The 18,788-nt window shown below is 41.8% G+C and overlaps 2 protein-coding genes across 2 annotated transcripts; both read right to left on the reverse strand.

Moving 5' to 3' along the window:
* Positions 1-1,947: 1,947 nt before the first annotated feature.
* On the reverse strand, positions 1,948-7,697 carry cnn2 (calponin 2). The gene is made up of 7 exons (XM_041948638.1): positions 7,539-7,697; positions 5,233-5,354; positions 5,059-5,125; positions 4,465-4,602; positions 4,220-4,336; positions 3,660-3,806; positions 1,948-3,361 (listed from the first exon to the last, which is right to left on the reverse strand). The coding sequence occupies exons 1-7, from the start codon at positions 7,593-7,595 to the stop codon at positions 3,056-3,058; spliced, it is 954 nt and encodes a 317-aa protein (XP_041804572.1). The 5' UTR covers positions 7,596-7,697; the 3' UTR covers positions 1,948-3,055.
* A 2,759-nt stretch (positions 7,698-10,456) lies between these two features.
* crsp7 (cofactor required for Sp1 transcriptional activation, subunit 7) lies at positions 10,457-15,711 on the reverse strand. Its single transcript, XM_041949234.1, has 3 exons — positions 15,376-15,711; positions 14,231-14,305; positions 10,457-14,139 (listed from the first exon to the last, which is right to left on the reverse strand). The coding sequence occupies exons 1-3, from the start codon at positions 15,445-15,447 to the stop codon at positions 12,397-12,399; spliced, it is 1,890 nt and encodes a 629-aa protein (XP_041805168.1). The 5' UTR covers positions 15,448-15,711; the 3' UTR covers positions 10,457-12,396.
* Positions 15,712-18,788: the final 3,077 nt, after the last annotated feature.

The raw sequence follows: 18,788 nt of genomic DNA on the forward strand, positions 1-18,788 counted from the left end.
GTGTGGCATATGAACCAGAAGGAACATCTTTTCCTACCCACTAAAGAAACGCTTACAGTATGTTCTAACTTCCTCTGCTGGGATCTACACCACTGAAATAGTTTGGGTTTTACTTATTTGAGTTTTGTGATATCTTACCTGCCTACACTCTAACCGGGGAAAGGCAAGATGGACTATTTAACTTCAAGAACTTATTCTATGTTCTCTATTAATGAAATTATTTGGTTCATGTTTTTATCTGTGTTTTATTAATATTGCTGTCGACACTGATGTCTGAAAATATGATTAAGACTATTTAAGTTAAGTTTTTTGTTTTTATTTTGGCTTCTTTATAGTGTTGTTTAAAATGCATACTCTTATCACTATTATTATTATTCTGCTGCAGGGACTGGGTTTGAGCGTGGTCAGTGGGCTCCATCGCGCCGCTAACGCAGCACAGGGTTGGGATAAAAGTTGCTTAATGGATGATGCTGAATGCATGCCAATGATTATTTTAAAGAGCTTTCTCAAAATGAAGTCAGCCATGTTGGATTACATATATTTGAATTTTGGAAACACGTTTGAGGCCTTCTAGTGACAAGTGACGAGTTCATTTTTAACACTTTCAGTGTGCTCAAAACGAACATATTCAAATTGTCTTTTATTAAAAGCAAAACAGAAGTCCATAGCGCCACCTACTGGCAACAGGAAACAAACAACATGTGGCAACCCTCATTTCTTTTACTTCAAATTTCCATTGTGTATTATACCCTTTTTATACAATATTTGGCAACATCATATATAATTAATGCATGTTCTCTAGCGCCGCATAGTGGGCACAGGAAGTGGTATGTAACTCCTGTACACTCAACAAACTCTTTCGCAAAGGCCTGTGACGTTGTGGGGGTGGTGCTGGCCTCTCAGGAGGACAGGAGGATGCTGTCCAAGTTCAGTGTCGTTCTGGGCGAGATTTCCCACCCACTCCATGACTTGCTGGACAAGCAGAGGAGTTCTTTCAGGGCCAGACTCATCCCCCTGAGATGCACACAGAGCGCCACAGGAAGTCATTCCTGCCTGTGGCCATCAAACGTTGTAGCTCCTCCCTCAGAGTGTCAGTACTGGACTTTACTTCACCCGCGTCAGCAGCTTTGTTACTGCACTACTTCACAGATATAATAATGTCATTAACATGTGCAATAATTAAACTGGGCTGTAATAATTCAGTGCATATTACTTATTCTACATATTTGTATACTGCATTATGTTACTATATACTGCAATTACTTAATGTACTACTATATATTATTCTATATAATTGTTAGTATTGTACTTATAGGTATTATTATGGTATAAGTATTAGCAGTAGTAGTATTCTGTTGTTAATATTACTGTGTTCTTATTACTTGATGTAGAATGTTGCACAAGTTACATTTCTACAAAGATGGCTGCTGTGTTGCATATTGCACATAGTTTACATATTCATATTTCATATTGTTTACAATTCATCGTTTATTTGTATTGTTGTATTGTGTACAACTTTTTACATATTCTCTCAGACATTCTCATTTCTCCTCTATTTTTATTACTGTTGGAGCAACTGCAACTGACCCAGTTTCCCCAATAAGTATTCACCAAGTGTCCAGCAGATGTCAAGATTCAGAGCCAGGTCAGCCAGCCTACAGCAGCAAGACCATGACACTATTGCAGTATTATACAGTATGAGCACAGTAATGTAGGAACAATGCAACTTGTGGGTTGCATTAAGATCTAGTGTTTCATAACCCCTCCTGTTTTATCATCTGCCATGTCATCCATCAGTTGACATTTTTTAAGAATCTTAAATAAATACACCTCCACGCATCTTGTTGACACCTTACCAAAATAACACTGCTGCCGATTACATAAACACCTCCAAGCCTGTTCTTCGTGCCAAATATTAGTCTTTTTACAAAACAAATCACCACATTATAATGAATACACATCTTTATTACACCGTATTCACAAAGACATACTTGTCAATTCAAACATTTTTTCATTGGCATAAAGAATATTCCAGAGGAAAAAGTATAGTCCAATTCCAAATGTTATTCAGAGGACAAAGTAAAAAACAGTTCCTGTTTAAAAATTACAAATATGCATAAATAATAATGATCAAATATAATTTTATGATTAGTTTGCATTTAATCCAATATTTGATAATGATCACTTCAACATTACTCACTGAAAAAAGGAATCCAGTATTCTTGCTTGGAATGTTCAAAACTTCACTTGAGTATTATTTTATCCTCCCCCACCGTCTTTAATCCCAAGAAAACAAGCTTAACTCCAGTTGGACTGGTTATGAAAACAAAGGAAATATTTCCTCCATGAAAAAAAGAGAAAACTACAGACAGTAAAAAAGGTGAGACTGGTTTGTTCTTGAAAAAAACAAACAAAACATTTTGTTTCCTCGTCTGTCTGAGCAACCAAATCTGTTTACGACTGTATACGTCAATGATCAATACTGAAGGAATGAAGAAGATACTGAAGAAGTCACAAACACAAAAAAATGAAAAAATGTACATTTTCATTCACAGGAACTATGTTGTTTACACAGATGATACAGCTATTACACATTAACACAAACATGGGTGGTTTGTTCAAACCGAGATGCACTGTCTTATTAAAAAAAAAACTCCCTAATGTTTCATCTTTAGTTTCATTTCATGCTGCCCTACAAAAACCTAGGGATCTCCCTTAATGTAACCAATGAGTCAGCAAAAAACACTATGGGGGGAAATAAGAAAAGACGGGCTTTGGCACATTTAAAACATTCCTGGGGCGGAAAACTATCCAAGCCAAGAAGACTGGCTTTTATGGTCACTTTAAATATAAAAAAATCACAGAAATGCAGTTCATCATGATATGTGTAACATTGGTTTTGCACAAATAGGGGTAAAGAAACATATTCAGACAATACTAAAAAGGATATGACCCCAAAAAACGGTGCAATATCCTATGGATATAAAAAATAAATTTGCAGCAGATCCTTCCTTTATGCAACCTCTCTTTCCCTTCCTCAGCTCCCTCCTTCCTCCTAGTAATCTGTCCCATCCTCTTGGTACACCTGCTCTTCTTCCTGGTAACCTTGGTAACCCTCGTCTTGGTAATCTGGGATGTAGTTGCAGGGAACGCCTGCCCCGTTCTGATTGTCTGCAACCTCTCCAGCTTTAGGACAGTATTTGGCGTCATAGATCTGCCGCCCCAGGCCGAAGTTCTGGCCGCTCTGGTTGGCTCCCTGGCTGAAGCCCATCTGTAGAGACATGGTGCTGTTGTCACACTTGTCTGTGCCCAGCTTCTGGTCGTAAATGGCACGCCTTGTCCCTGGAGCAGTCATCCCAGCCTGTAGTAGAGACAAAAGAAAAAGAAAATATGGATCACGTATTTTTAAAACATTTGATGATGTTATAACATTTACACAACAGCTATTGTTCCTGTAGTGCTGATTTCACTGAGCCCATGCGATCAAGTGTCAGTTTTATCTCGGGAGACAAACTGGCAGTTTGAAGCTTTCTGCAAGACTAAACATGACACTCGTTCATAGCAGCTGAACGATAGGGAATACTTGATCCCCTGAGGCTCATTTCCACTGGAGTCCTATAATAAGGGATTTACGAGAAGTTGGAAACGTGTTGCAGTACCTGGCTCGCCCCCTTGTTGGTTCCCATTTGCAGACTGATGGTTGTGCTGTCCACGGCAGCCTGGATTTGATTTTTGGGGTCATATAAGTGCCTCCTGGTGCCATATGCATTCATACCTGCCTGACTGGCACACTTGTTGGTCCCCATCTAAACACAGAAACAGCACAATCAATCGACGTACAGGAATTGCACTACAACCATTTGCTTTAAAGCCACTTGCTCAGTCAGTGAGTTAGATAAGATAAAACTTTATTAATATAATACAACCACTGGTTACTTAGCCCTGACGTAAGTAACCTCATCTACCCACCATATTTCTTGGTGACAGACACAGTAACAAAACAGAGGCTTTAGAGGCAGCGAGAACAATTAGCAGCTCTTCTACATAAGTCTGCTCTGTTTGACACGAGATCACGGCAGTCTGGTTCTGCAACTGTTTCACACATGCAGTCTCAAGCTCAGTGTCTGAAGCATGCGACATGCCTCACCCCCATCAGATCCAGACGAAAATACCACGTTAATGAGCTGCAAATTGTCGTGCCTTTAAACTAAAACTATACCTGCAGGCCAATGACACACTGTCCAGCCTTCATCTTCTCCTCATTAAACAACCTCTCTTGTTTGTCGGCGTACTTCACCCCGATGTCCACCCGTGAATGGCAGCCCTTGGTCTTGGCCTGAGACAAGAGTATAGAAGGTTGTCATGGTGGATACACTAAAATCCAATCCAAACCATAAAAACAATAATAATAATTTTGACTTTGTAGAACATCCTCAGTACCAGCGTCTGATTGTTGAGACTCACCATGCTAGCGAGTGCGAGCAGTGTTGTCTGGACCTGCGTCATGTTGCCGCTCTCAAACAGGTCGTTTGCGTCGAAGATATCATGAGGCTTCAGACCATACGTTGTGATAGCTTTGATGAAGTTCGTCAGGTTCTCCAGCTAAAACCAGACCAATTTCAAACAAGATTAGTCACATTGTGTGTGCAGCATTTATGTGATTATTTTTTCTCTGTTTGCTTACCATCTTAAATGTACTTATTAAGAAAAAGCAGTCATTTAGCTGTAACAACAGTTTGTGTTTGCAACATGCAGCCAGCCTCAAATGAGGGAGTGTTTACTGTGTCTGGTCACACCCAAGTACAGAAACCAGTTTCAGAAACAGCTCTAAAGCAGTGGCAAAAGAAGCTTGCAACACTGCCAACATGCAAGTATAACCATGAGCTATCATGATTCAGTGTACTGACATCCTAACTGGTAGGAATCACTCAGAGCACAATGCAACAGCACAGGCAATCTTTTGTCAACTACGTACAAAAGCAAGTCTCTAACCGTGTGCAAACAACCACACGCTGCACCCTCAGCTGGTTTAAAAGCATGTGTCATAATCTAACTCACCTGATGCCAGTTCAGCATCGAACTGTTGACCTTTTTCACAGAGTCTGGTGCAAGTTTGTTGATAAGTCTGTGATTAAAAAAAACAGAAAATATTTAAGTTTTCCAAAACTACCGTATGTCAGACATAGTGATGATCCAGGCTCTCATGGCACAGTGTACTGCAGTGCTGCTTACTCGCACAGAATGACGCCATTCTTCAGGCCTTTCTGGAAGTCAGAGCCGATGGGAATGCCAGTGACGTCTTCAATCCAAATCCTCAGCTCCTCTTCTTTCTGGAGGTCATACTTCTGTGCGATCTGGTTGGGCAGAGAGGTCAAAGGTCACATGTGTTCCACGAGCAGTAATAAAGCCAGTAGGTGAGCAGTTAAAACAGTGCATGCATTCAGAGTTCATCACAGACTTCTTTTTTTGCTACCAGATGAAAAATGATCACTCTTTCCCCAGTGACCTCCTACTCTAAACTGATAACTGAGCTGCATCGCTAACAATGGCAGAACTGTGGGTAATAATACATCATATATATGTTAATATTTGTCTTTAAGTGAAGTTTATTATGACTGCGTGTTATCATGTTTCATGGTCACCCAAGAGTTTCACTTTGCCTCAACGTAGCGTGCTGCGTCTACTGAAGGGGTTTTGTCTTTTTTAGCTGGAATTTCGCAAATAAAAAAGGTGACACCAACATGACCTTGACACACACACACACACACACACAAGGATATCCTGTTTGGTAAACTGCTAAATTCTCCCCTGAAACACAGGAAGGCCATTGCTAAGAAGGGGAGGGAGAGTTTTAAGGGCCTTAACGTGGCACAAAGATTGACTTTCTAGTGAAGGCGTCACTGTCGAGGTGTTACTTTGATTAACAAGCTTCATTTTTTTGACTGACTGATGACTTAAGTGTGACAAACGCGCTTCACCGGCTCTGAAAAAGGCCATTCAGGAGGAGTACTGGTGGTCACGTGGACAACGGTTCAGTCAGCTTTATTCCCTCCACTTTCCGTTTGTTCACACAACAAAGTCAGTCACTAAAACTGAAACAGGTATAGACTTCTTTTCAGGCAAAGAATGAGGTGTTGACTGAGTTCTGTACAAGCTCACAACCAGCTAACAATCCCTTTCTGTCCTGCGGGCAATGAGGAACTGTACCGCAGAGTTCAGCCTACCATATACATAGAAGTTGGCCGCATTCACCTCACAGCTGGTTGCACTCTAAAGGAATGTCTGTCTTCTAATTACATTTCCTTCATTCGGTTATCCCCATATTAAAAACAACACTGCCTATTTTAATTGCCCGCAAAGAAGGCTGCAGATGTAATTTACAGAGACAAGCTGAACGCGAGGAATTTGCCCCACAGAGGCTGGATGAAAGAGCTGAATGAAAGCAGCCAGGGCGCAGGGCTGTGCGTGTTGATCCGATGAGTGAATAGGGGTCGTGATGAGCTTCAAAAAATGATGCTAACAGCAGCAGGACAGCTTTTAAGTCCACTGTCTAAACTTCTTGCCTGTGCCGAATTTAAGCAGGGAGGGGGGCTTGGAGGAGTGTAAATCCTTAAATACCGTCACTGATGGCAGGAAATACCACTCAAATCAGCATTCCTTAAGCCCCCCCCCCTCTCTCTCTTTTTTTTCAAGGACATCACTGGCAACAGACAGGACATCTATACGATTTCTTTGTGTCCGGCTCCTGTTGTTCTGCAGAGGTCTGGGGAGGGGACGTGATCCCTTCTCCGCTCGGTATGCAGACGGAAAAAAGTAAAAAACCAGCTGAGGATGAGTTAGAGACACTCTGGCAGGTACATGAAAGCTTTAAAGGAGGAAAGGCTAGTGGGAAAACAGTACTACACAGTAACAACACACTTGTGTCATATTTAGAAAGAGAAACTTGTCAAGGTTACGCGGTGTGATCCACATTAACAGGAGAGTGATCTGCCGCATCGGGGCTGGTGTTCTAACTGGATCCGGATGCACGTAGGAAACTATTTTCCTCAGTTTCCAAAGGGGCAAGTAACGGGGATGGGTGGCACCCAATCCCGGCACTAACAGATGAGTTACATTATCTGCTAACGGGGGTCACAACGCCGGGCAACGCGCTGCACAGGCAGCAGAAAGCTCTGCTGGAAACGGTCGGATCAACTTTGCCACAACGACATATTAGTTCGCCAAGACAACGCCCAGAGTCTGCTTTAAATCTGTCTCCTGCGGGGGGGAGGGGGGGGTATAAAACTATAAAATTAATATATACTTTGCAAAGTATTCGTGGTCAAACGAAGTTTTATTACATTTATAGTCTGTTTATGTTATGAAAAAGCACTTTTAATTCTCTGGAGAGACCGTTTTTCCATTCACGTCTGTCTACCTTTCAACCTGGGCACGCACATCAAAATGGTTCCGAGAAGAGCACGAGTGGATGAAAAAAGTTCAATACAACTAACTTTATGTGATGTGTTAAAAAATAATATATATATATCTGCACCTACCTTGTTCTTCACCTCCGCTGATAAACCGTAGACAGGACCTTTGTTAAACATTGACATTGTCGAAGAGTTATCGTTATGCTATTTGCGTCAAAAAAAACAGGTAACTGTCGCGACGATAAAATCTGCGCAAAATTATCTGCGACTTTCTCTCCCAATGAACTAAATACTTCCTTTCTCTTTTACGGCCGCCAATTAGAGCGCTCCCACGGTCCACCAAAGAACGTCGAGTCAAGAGCGTTCCCTGCTGATGGCTCAGCGGTTCGGCGCAGCGGCGCCACAGACAGGAAGTGGAACTTACAGCGGACAGAAGGTCTTTGTGTTGTACCTGGATAAGAACAGTCAAAACACTTAATGAATATTCAACACAAGACATCAATATGTGAGCTTCCACTCGAATGTGATAGAAGCATTGGGTGACATAACTCAACAAAGGTGCAGAAAAAAGCGATACCTAAAAAAGGGGCAATTATTTATTTAAACTGTACTATTCTGTGTCAGTTTGAGAGTTTTAACAATCTGAGGGACAGTTCGACACGTACACATGATGGGAGTGGAGCTAGGTATGGCTTTTAATCTTCATCTTGAGAAGCAAAATTCATGTAGATTATAATTGGCTGTTTAAATATGTAAATTTACTAACATAAATGAATAAATACGTGAAGAGGGGGGTTTCGGCTATTAATATAGAGTTATAAAATGTGTTTCAAGTTTTATAAGCCTACCTTCAAAATGATTTAAGTACAAAAAACCATTCGTCTCAGCGTTTAATTGAAATTACGTTTTAGCAATGCCGGAAGTCCACATCCGTGAACCCTCTCACTTTTCGTATCTCCTCTTGGATTGTCCGCTTAGTGAATCGATCCTAGGCTCCACCTTTCCCCCCTCTCCGCCTTAGGCCTTGATAGAAATCAAAAACTCCTTATATGGAAGGAAACTTCCCAAATTCCTAAACGGCGGGAGTGATCCTAGGATCCCACCCTGCATACCAGACGTGCAGTGGACCAGACACAGTGTCGCACTTTTTTGAGTCACAGCCGTAAAAAAGAACAAAAAAAAAGTTTGGAGGAACTAAACTGGGTACCAGGAGCTACTGAGCTGACGTAACGGTTTTAGATAACAGATAGCGCTTCACATGCCAGGATCTGCAAATGCTCAGGAATAACGCCTGATTTACAGCAGATCACTGTGCATGGTGGCTTCCTTCGTTACATATTAATGAGACAGTTTACAATTTAATCAGAGTGTGAGCTGGGAAGACCAGGGGGTTTCTACTCGGTTCTCAGGGGCTTTTCCTCTCGCTCCTTTTAGCGAGAAGTTAGTTCTGCACAGAAACTGCAAGTCTATGACAAGCAGTGATTTTCAAGCGGAACAAAAAAAGTAGTTCGTCTTACAATGACAGGCTTCTAAACTTAAACGACTTCATCTGTTTTTTTGTCCAAGTTACACCTCAGTCTGAATGCCATTATTATCCAGAGAACTATTCAGAGGACATAACGACACGTGAAGTACATGACTCCTCACATGAGCATCATCAGTAAAGAAAGAAAGGCCTTTACAGCTGCACCAACATATATTATCTAAAGCGAAGCCTATTCACAACACATACCAAGTTGTTTTCCCAGTCCAGCCGTAATCCAGTTATGAACAATGGGGCTTTTGGTAAAGGTGGAGCTTACTGACTACTGGACAGTCAGGAAAATGAAAGTGGCCAAAGATGCAGCAAGTTGCCTTAAAAACTGACGTAGTTGCACGGTGCATTTAAAAACCTGAATGAGAGGGATTTGTGTAGGAAATATGCTGTGTGTCATCAGGAGCAGAAGCACGAGGAGCTCGAGAGGTTTAATGCTGAAAATAATGAATCACTGAAAGGGTGTCCTCTTAAATCAAAGCACAAATGGATGCACTGTATCTCTCTATCAAAACAAGAGTGCTCTTTCATATTACTACAGCTGAAATAGTGAGTTGATTAATTGATTAGTTGATGGACAGAAAATTAATCAGCCACTGTATGGATAATCAGTCTTTTCAGACTGATCTATTGAGATAATCGCCCACAGATTAACCAATAATGAAAATAATCCCAGATATGAACCAATCACATGAGCAGATTTCTGTGAATTAGGCATCTGTAGCCTGACATAATGTTTTGGCTGAGTGAGACACACTGATTCATGATACATGCTTGCCTATCCTATTCAACAGACTCTAACTAGACAAGATGTGCAATCTTAAAACGAATGACATAAACCCAGGTGTTTCTCTTCAGTGTCTGGACATAAATACAGCTGCGCTTGAAGGTACGTGTGGCATATGATGACATCATACAGGTGTGTAGAGGGCTGATTCACAGTCTGTCAGTAAACACATCTGAGGAGAGGCCAAGTTACTCATCCTGATATCTGCTGAGATTACGTCAGCTCACTGAGTCATGGCAGGGAGTGACGTATTTATGATAGCCCGGAGTCTGTTAAACACATAGGGACCCATTTTGAGGTTAATAGTAGTAATTAAAATGTGCTTTTTTTTCAAGGCCATGTCTTTACTGGGGGTGTGGACAATCACAGGATTCAACAGATGGAGGATCTAAATCTTGATTCTTTTATATAAAAATAGCAGGCCATGTATTCTTTGTGGGCTGAGAAAAATAATTCCACTGAACAGAAATTACCCTCACCATCCCACAATGACAACACATACTGATGCAGACAAATTGACAATGTGAGCCCCCACATGGATGAACTGGGTAAGTACAACAAATTACAGCATCCTACAACTTCTACAGTGAGGCTCAAATTAAAACGCAGACGTACACAGAGCTCAGACTGACCACTCAGTTTCAACAGAGCAAGACACTCAAGGATGGCGGCGGTCATCGAACACAACAGCACTGTAAAAGAGTCAGTCGACCGGGCTGAAGATTTAGATCATTTTATTTTTCAAACAATTGAGAGATGTTAAACACTGAACAAATAAAGATGCCCCAGTCAAAACTCCAGAAAACAGATTCTAATCAACCACTTGTAGCACTTTTCCTTTATTGCCAGCTGTGTTGTTGTGCAGTTTCTCATTGTCTGCAGCTTCACCCTCACTAGATCAATGTGTACAAAAGGTAACAGAAATGGTGCATATAACAGCGTCGTATTGATCACGGGATTTGGAATGCTCCCACGTAAACCTGGCTCCGTGGACAGGTGAATCTTATGCGGAAGCAAATCCAGACTTACCATTTACCAAGGCACATTGGTAGGGATGAATGACTGAAAGGATGTATGGACAGAGAGGCTGCACAGAAGCCAATCTTAATTTAAGTCGTGAGAAAATGTGGTAGAGACTGATGAGGATAAAGGGAAATCAAAATTAAGCTCAAGTTACCACATGGAAAATGCAAAGAAATCTGATGCCCACAGCTTTATCTCTCGCTCCCTTTCATGGTGGCTGTATTCAAAAATGGAAGCAAAAGAAATGCTACCTCAAACAGCGTCCTATAAGTTTTCTCAATTCTCGGAAGCAGCTGCTAAAACGTTGAATGTGTCTGAGACTCTGAAGAAACAATCGGCAGATAAATTGTGGGAGCGTCGGCCGCTATTCACACTTGAATTAAGTCTGTGATGAAATGACCCACAAGTTGTCAACTGCATAATAAGTCTCAATCCTGTACATTCACTAAGGCTGTTGAACTCAGAAAAAGGTTGTGAAGGAATTCCAGGAGGCAAACAATATCTAAAGGAATGGAAACAAAGTGAGTCCCACCATCCGTTGCCTCTATGCAATTATTGATCTGATTTGACATTCTTTAATATTTTAGTCTTGAGAGAGAATTAGTGGCCAGTTTTTCATTATCGCTGAATTAACTTCAAATTAGCACCAAATTATTTTGATCCACTCAGTTGACACCAAGGGATTTTTGAAGAATTTCTTCTTGAGAGTTGAGATGGCATGGACATATGAGGCTGTGTGATGAGATGGAGAGAGTGAAAGGGTGAAGGGTGGAGTATGGAATGTTTATGACCAAATGCATCGGCCAATCTTTAAGAAAGACCCTGCAAAAAGCATCTGCATGCCCCTTTAACATTGAAGATTAGGCTGACAACACTGTGATGCAAACAGAAACAAAAAAGCAAAACATAAACAGATTGATAGGTTTCTGAAAGTGTGTCTGGATGAACATCCCATTAATGAACTGGTCAAAATAAATAGATGTATACATGATAAGAAATTTATAATTTACTCTTTATATCTCACATAAAGCTTCTTGTAACTGCCAAATATGCTCCAGTATTTCAAACTCTGGACATGTTCAGCTCTACCTGTGCTAGATGCACTCTACACCTTTCTGGGCACCAACATGGCGATCTGGACAGGACAGCTAAACCCCAGCCTTCCCTCAAATTTAACTCTAGATTGTAATTCCTCAGTAGAAACTAGAAGGTAATGAAAAAAGAAAACAGTATCATCCCAGTGAGCCTGAAATAGAGGTACGAATCAGAACATCAATAATTCACATCACAACACCATTTCCGATCATCTGGGATAATTCTGTTGTCTCTTTCTTGCCGTCAGTGTTAGTAGCAGCACTCTGCAGGTAGGGCCTCATCATTCCTGTGGCTTTCAGTTTGAAAAATAAAACAGAAACAGCCCTTGGTATTACAAACTCAACTATTCTTTTAATTTTTACCCTTTTTATACCAATATCAACAGATTATCACAGAAAGAGGAAGAGGCTTGGGGCAGGGGTGGGGGAGTTTAGCAGGCCTGGCTTTTGCCGAACTCACAGTGGACAAACAAAATCACAAAGTATCTTGTCTCTGCGGTGAGACAAAGAAAGGAGTGGAAAAGGACAGCAACCTTCCCAAACCCCTCAGTCTAGGCAAACATATGGCAGGATGTTCAATTTGCTTTCATCCCCATGAGGGTCCAATGATATGCACTCTGTCCAATCATACCAGGTGCCCTTGGTGTCGTAACAACCGTTCACCCCTGGCCAGTGCTGTGTGTGTATCCTGCCCAGGTCCTCCTCCATTACCTCCCGGCTCACGCCCGGTAAATCCCCTACTGAACTGTCCGTCTGCAGAACATGTATCTTCCGTGAGTCCTTGATCTCCTGTTCTTCCCTTTTCAGATACTCTGACATGAAAAAGTGTGCACTAGGGGCCTGGACCCCTGAGGAGGTGAGCACATTGCTCTGAAGGTTCAAGTAGGACTGGATGATTTCGTTTCTGGACAGCTCCTTCCAGTTCGTTTGATGGAAAGGGTTCGGGCCGGTACCTGGGGCTGGGGCAGGAGCAGGAGCAGGAGCAGGAGCTAGAGTTGGGGCTGAAGCTGGGGCTGGAGTTGGGGCTGGAGCTGGGGCAGCTGGCTGTTGTACAGTAATTTCAGTTCTCTGCCTAGACTCAGCAGGGTCAGGAGTGGGGGCTTCCTCTGTTTGAGAAGGTTCTTTATGGATCAGAGGTTTGATCTGACCTGTGACAGGGTCAAACGTTAGTCTGCGTTCTTTTAACCGTACAGGCTTAGTCGTGTCTTCTATTTTCTGGCCATCTAAGTTGACAGAGTAGTCTCTTGATCTGTACTTCCTCCTTTTATGCTCCAAGTTGGGGACCGTTGTCCCATCTGTGTCATCAGACATAGACATGGCGCCCTCAGATGTTGGTCTGTACAGTTCTGAGTTGTGTTGGGGATGAGAGGGCGAAGGGGAGACTGAAGGGGATTCCAGTGTTGCAGATATGTCATGTGGTGGGCAATGAGAGGGAACTTCTGACGAACTGGCCCAGTGCATTGAAGATCTGTGAGAAGAATGTGGCAGCTTGTCAGCGTAAGATGCTTGGGCTGGGGAGGATACAGACTGGGGCAAAGACAGGGGAGAGTCCCTTGAGGAAGGGCTTGGGATAGGCGTTCCTTTCGGTGCGTATGCTGAAGAGCGCTTGGTCACTGTGTCTTGCTTCATGCTCCTTGGACTGGTAGTGAGGCCACGGGGACTTTTGGCTTGATAATATGCCCCTCCTCCTCCTTCATCCAATCTGGCCTGTTGCTGCATCACAGCAACCTTGATCATAGAGGAAGTGCTAGGTAGTTTGGCCACTCCAGGGGAGCTGGGGCGAGGCTTGACCGCATTCACCGGAATTCTGTTAATTTTATCATTATCAAGGTGCTCTATCCGAGATCTGTCAGGAGACGGGACAACTTGCTGTTCAGGCGGGGCATCAGGACTGCCTGCAATCCCATTGGTGGGTGGTGATGAAACAGAGTTATCATATGAGGACATCTTGGAGATTTTTTCTGGTAAGTGCACTCCACTGTCTCTGTGCTCTGCTCGGCGTTTGCGGCTGCTTGATTTCTCAGCTTTTGGCGAGTACGTGTTGTGAACATCGTTTCTGATTTTGACTTCAGGCACACCCTTCCCTGACACAGAGATGTCAGGAGGAGAGGCCTCGGTTCTGCATGGATGAGAACTGCCATTGGTAGACCCAGGGGCACTCGTGGCCACAGCTGGCCCAGGTTCAATCAGCTTTTGCCAATTCCTTAAGAGTTTCTTAGCACGCTTGGCAAGGTCTTCATCCTTGGTCTTCTTCCTTACATCATTGATCAATTTTCCAAGTCGTGTTTCCTGCATAAATCACGTGCGTGAAAATTAGATACAATTTAAGCAATATAATGTCTACATGATGGAGTAGTTCATGTGTGGTCAACCGTCTTACCTCAAGTGCTTCTTTGGTGATAGGATACTTCTCAAGACAGGAAATTACCTCCAATACAGCCACCATATTGCATATCTGTGCAGAGCACAAAAAAACATTTTATATTACTTCACCTACACTGTTGTTCACACAAAGCAAATATTTAATATTTGCCTAAAATCACCATGAACAGAGGACTTCACGGTTCATGTCAGTGTTAAAGAGAATCTTTATCACAGTCTTTATATTTTAGAAGACAATGCAAATGGCTGATACTTACATGATTGACCAATTTTCCTATGTTACCGTGATTGCTATAAACACTCCAGTATTTGGAAGAAGCTATTGAAAAGTCCCTACAATGCGCGTGAGTATGGGGGAAAGTTAGCTAATAAATTAGCTTAGGAAACATTAGCTTGTCTGTCTGCTTCGGATCGACAGAACGACGTTGAAAAGTAAAGAAGGCAAGGTGTCAACCCAAAAAACCTTCATTGCAAACGTTTTAACAAAAGTGTAGCACTAGGGCATAAACTAGAGGGAAAAGTGATAAACTTTAATTTGAGCGAGTTTCTTATCCTGTCGAGAAAGTCAACCAGCGTTTGAGTGTCGGCGGACTTACCTGCGTTAGCTGATGTGGCTACTGCTAGCATTTCACTAACTTCAGAAGGAAGGATCCGACTATTTCCTAAAACGTAGCTATACCAGCTAAGAGTTAGCTAGCTACCTCCCATACTTCGGTGACAAGGAATAGTTACATTGAACAAAGAAATGCTGTCCTAATAGTACATTATTTTATAGTAAAATAAGTATTCCAGCGATACATGTGTGCATTTTACACCTTCAAGCCGTAAAATACTGTAAACCCGCTTAGGTGTTACGGCTAGGCTAGCAGCTAGCATGCTACATAAACCAGCTAACGCCAGACTAATGTCTAACCAAGAGAGCGCTCCTGCTAAGGTAGCCAGCAAGCTGTCAAATCGAGAGCTCAGCGTATCCACCTTTCCCAGCCATTTGACATATCGGTGCCAACCTAAATGGTAAATCACGCACTTTAAAAGACAATAAAACAGTTAGTTGACAGCTGTTGGGTGAACTGCCTTGTAGAGTTTGCCGGAGTGCAGGTAAACAAGCTAACGTTAGCCCCCTAGCCTGCTAGCATTACTCACATTGCTCTGACTGTCGATGGCCTGCAGCAGCCGGTCCCTCATCTGCTGCGGGGTTGCTGAGACCGTTGTCATTGCCTGTCTGGTGCGATCCGGAGGATGGAGGGAGGAATCCTCCAAAATGAAGACCGGGTGACAATGATGACTCAAAAGCCGGTGCGGTGACTCGTCAGGCGTCCGAACAGCATATTTTTCTGTCGCCTGTGTGCTAGACGGCTCCGTTTTTCTCACATGGAGTAGGAAATGTGTGTGCTCTGTTGACCGTTAGCTGCTGCCTGCTCGGCGCTCTAGCAACTCACTACCAGCTGCTGGATCCCTCAACGGCCTCCTGCTGCATGCTGGGATACGATGTATGCGCTTTGACGTCGCACGTATCCCAGTAAACATCCCTGCTGCTCCTCCACTTATTCCTCTGGGTGTACTCATGGGTGTTAAGGTGTACTCTGCTGCTTCTGTTTGAATGCTCTCTTGATCTGTCGTTATATGTAATCGAATTCTAAGCATCCAGTTGAGTGATAATTTAATGATGATGGAAAAAGTCCCTTGCAGTCTCTCACCAAATTACTCCTTTTAGCTGACCAAGAGTCCAAAACCCAGTTATTCAGTTCACAGTGATGCTAAGCAGAGGCAAGCAGAAAATGCTTACATTTGAGAAGGTGGGACCAGATAATGTTGTGGCATTTTTGCTTGATAAGCGACAGTTCGTCTGTATTCAAATGGTATAGAAAACATGCCAAACACCTGAATAAAAAGAAAAGTACAAAAGATTTATCATCAAGAGTTTTCAATCATCCATCAAGTTTCACTCTCACTCTCCCCAGAGGAGAGAATCACATCAAAATCTGTTGAGTTACTGTCAGATTGAAGCCAACTATTGCTAAAGTTGTTTTTTTAGTAACCGGTTGACCACACACACACTCCCACACACAGCCTGCAGGATCTCTCAGCAATCACACATCCCTGCTACATCTAGAACATCAACACTGGTCACTTTTTAGGCAGACATTCAAATAAATGTTTGATTTGGATCTGTTTACCACAGTCTGTAAGGCATCATGAATGATCAGTGCTGATGACTTTAACTTGCAGCATCCCACCAGCAGATGGAGTCCCACAGTTTCTTGAAGGGGGGGGCAGCTAAAAGAGCAGACAGAGAGGTCAAATACAAAGCAAGTGGGGATGCTGCAGCACTGGACCACGCTGATTTAAAGACACTCATGAGCCGTTGAGTGATGGTGAAGCTCAGGAACGCTCCCTTTAAAGCTGCAGAAAGCATGATCAGGCTCATCATATGGGGATCAGTCATTCTTAGTTTTAGTGCATTTTTCAAGTGGCTCAATAGCTACAAACAGAAAAAAAAATCATACTGTTTGCTAATTTAAAAGTCATTACATTAGGATCATTACAATCATGACCCATACCTACTGTAGATAAGACTCCTAAATCTTACCACCAGTCATTTTGGTCATTACTTTTGTCAAACCCATCCCACAAGCAAAATGTCCAGTGTCAGCTCATTAAAACTGTTGGTGTGGACAGAGTGGGAGAGGCAGGGCAAACGCTGGGCGTGAAGCTGTGGAGTGGGTGAGAAAGTCTAAGTTATGCCAGTTATGGGGGCTGTAATGATCATGTAACTCCTGTTTTGGTTCAGTTTTCTAGTGCTTTTTGCAATGACAACAAAATCCGATTGAACAAACATCTTCGCTTCTTTAGATATATTTATTTTCATTTCATTTACAAATAATAATGCAAAGATACAAAGACAGAAGCCTTCACACAAGAAAAATACATCAGGTACAGTCCAAACAGAAGCAGGTTTCATCTTTAATATAGCACACATTTACAGCCAACTTGGATTCTTTTGGTCCGATTTGACAGTTAAGATAGAAAACACACAATTTGAAGAACAAGGTTTGAACCAGTAATTTTTAAAGGGTTAGCTCAAAAAAGTACCAACTTGCCAAGCTGTGCTGCAGAATGCTAGATTTTGCATATTCTATGAGCATAATGTTTCCTGTTGCTGTGAGTGTACTATAGGGGCCTAGTGCACCCCTTCACGGCAGTAAAATGCATGTGCAGCGTTCCAGTATCACTGCACTCAGAAACAAAATACATTATATAACAATTTAGCTGCCATTGTATGAGGCTTGAACCAGCAGTGGGCTGTCCTCAGAATGCACACAAAGGATTCACCCACTGAGTGACTGTACACGACTATGACTCCATTTCATCTTCCTGATTCAGTTTGTGTTTTAACATGTTGCGTCACAAAGTCAATCTACATATATCTGTATATATAGCCTGACTGTACACTATTTGTATCTGCTATTTATGTTATTTCTTACTGTATGTATGTTATTTCTCAGACAAAATGTATATAGTAATATTCACTACAAAATAGTGTTTGACAGCAGATTTATAAAACAAAGGCAAAACAAAATACTTAATTTAAAGCAAAATACACTATGTCAAGGTATTTTCTGAGATATTTTGGCAGCATCATGCAGAAAGAGACTTCCCAGGTAGTGGGCAGGATATATGAGTCACATTTTTTCAAGTTATGCTGCAAGAATTTCAGTGATTATGTTCAATGTAAACAATGCGTTGATAGGTTCATAGTTTAACTATGAAGTATTTTGACCCCAATAAAATATTTTGAAAAACAAAGGGAGAGGATGTGTTTCAACAGTCAGAAGGATAAAATGGATTATCTTATTTATGGCTGTTTTGAACTTTGGCTTTTTGGTTCAACTGTTGATTTAACAACGAGAAGAGGATACAGTGCAGGTGACAGATTTACTGTAAAACAAAATCAATAAAACCTAAATAGTACCTAGTCTGATTAAAAAACAAAACAAAACTACTTCTGAGAGCATGTAGCTGCTCATAGCAAGTACATAAGAAGGGGGATTTGTGCAGAATAAAAGTCAGTAAGTTAAATTAAAAAGTGCATTCAGAGCATCGAAATGCATATGGATGAAGTCCAAAGGAAATATAATTAAGTCATAAAACTTCAAAACCTCAACAAATAGATATTCTGATAATTCTGGTCTTATATTGAAAATATTGTCATACAATTCAAATTACATTACTGATTCAGTGTTAAATTTCAATAGCAAAGTCATTTTGCTAGTCTACACTGCAAGTGGTTCATCTGTAGTCTGTTATTTTAGATACAATATTTAGCGAAGTTGAAACATAATTAAGGAGAGAAAAACAAACATTGCTCTGTTGTAAACGCTTGTCTCTGTAAACATTGGTATAACACCAATGGATACCTGAACATTGATGCATAAAAAGATGGCAGTAACAGGCGACACAGCAGTCGGAGCTATCTACATGAGCACAAAAAAAAGGTTTCAGGCTCACTATAAAGTCTGAGGTCCAGCAGAGAGTATAGAGCCACAATGACATAT

Source organism: Chelmon rostratus, chromosome 12 (genome assembly GCF_017976325.1).
Source record: "Chelmon rostratus isolate fCheRos1 chromosome 12, fCheRos1.pri, whole genome shotgun sequence".
NCBI lineage: Eukaryota > Metazoa > Chordata > Actinopteri > Chaetodontiformes > Chaetodontidae > Chelmon > Chelmon rostratus.

Coding starts and splice junctions, on each gene's coding strand:
- cnn2 (XM_041948638.1), bottom strand. CDS start 7,595: ATGTCAATGTTTAACAAAGGTCCTGTCTACGGTTTATCAGCGGAGGTG. Junction 4,603..5,058: donor CGATGCTGAACTGGCATCAG/GTGAGTTAGATT, acceptor GTCTGGTTTTAG/CTGGAGAACCTGACGAACTT. Junction 3,362..3,659: donor CCAACAAGGGGGCGAGCCAG/GTACTGCAACAC, acceptor TCTCTACTACAG/GCTGGGATGACTGCTCCAGG.
- crsp7 (XM_041949234.1), bottom strand. CDS start 15,447: ATGACAACGGTCTCAGCAACCCCGCAGCAGATGAGGGACCGGCTGCTG. Junction 14,306..15,375: donor CCATCGACAGTCAGAGCAAT/GTGAGTAATGCT, acceptor TGCTCTGCACAG/ATATGCAATATGGTGGCTGT. Junction 14,140..14,230: donor TCACCAAAGAAGCACTTGAG/GTAAGACGGTTG, acceptor TGATTTATGCAG/GAAACACGACTTGGAAAATT.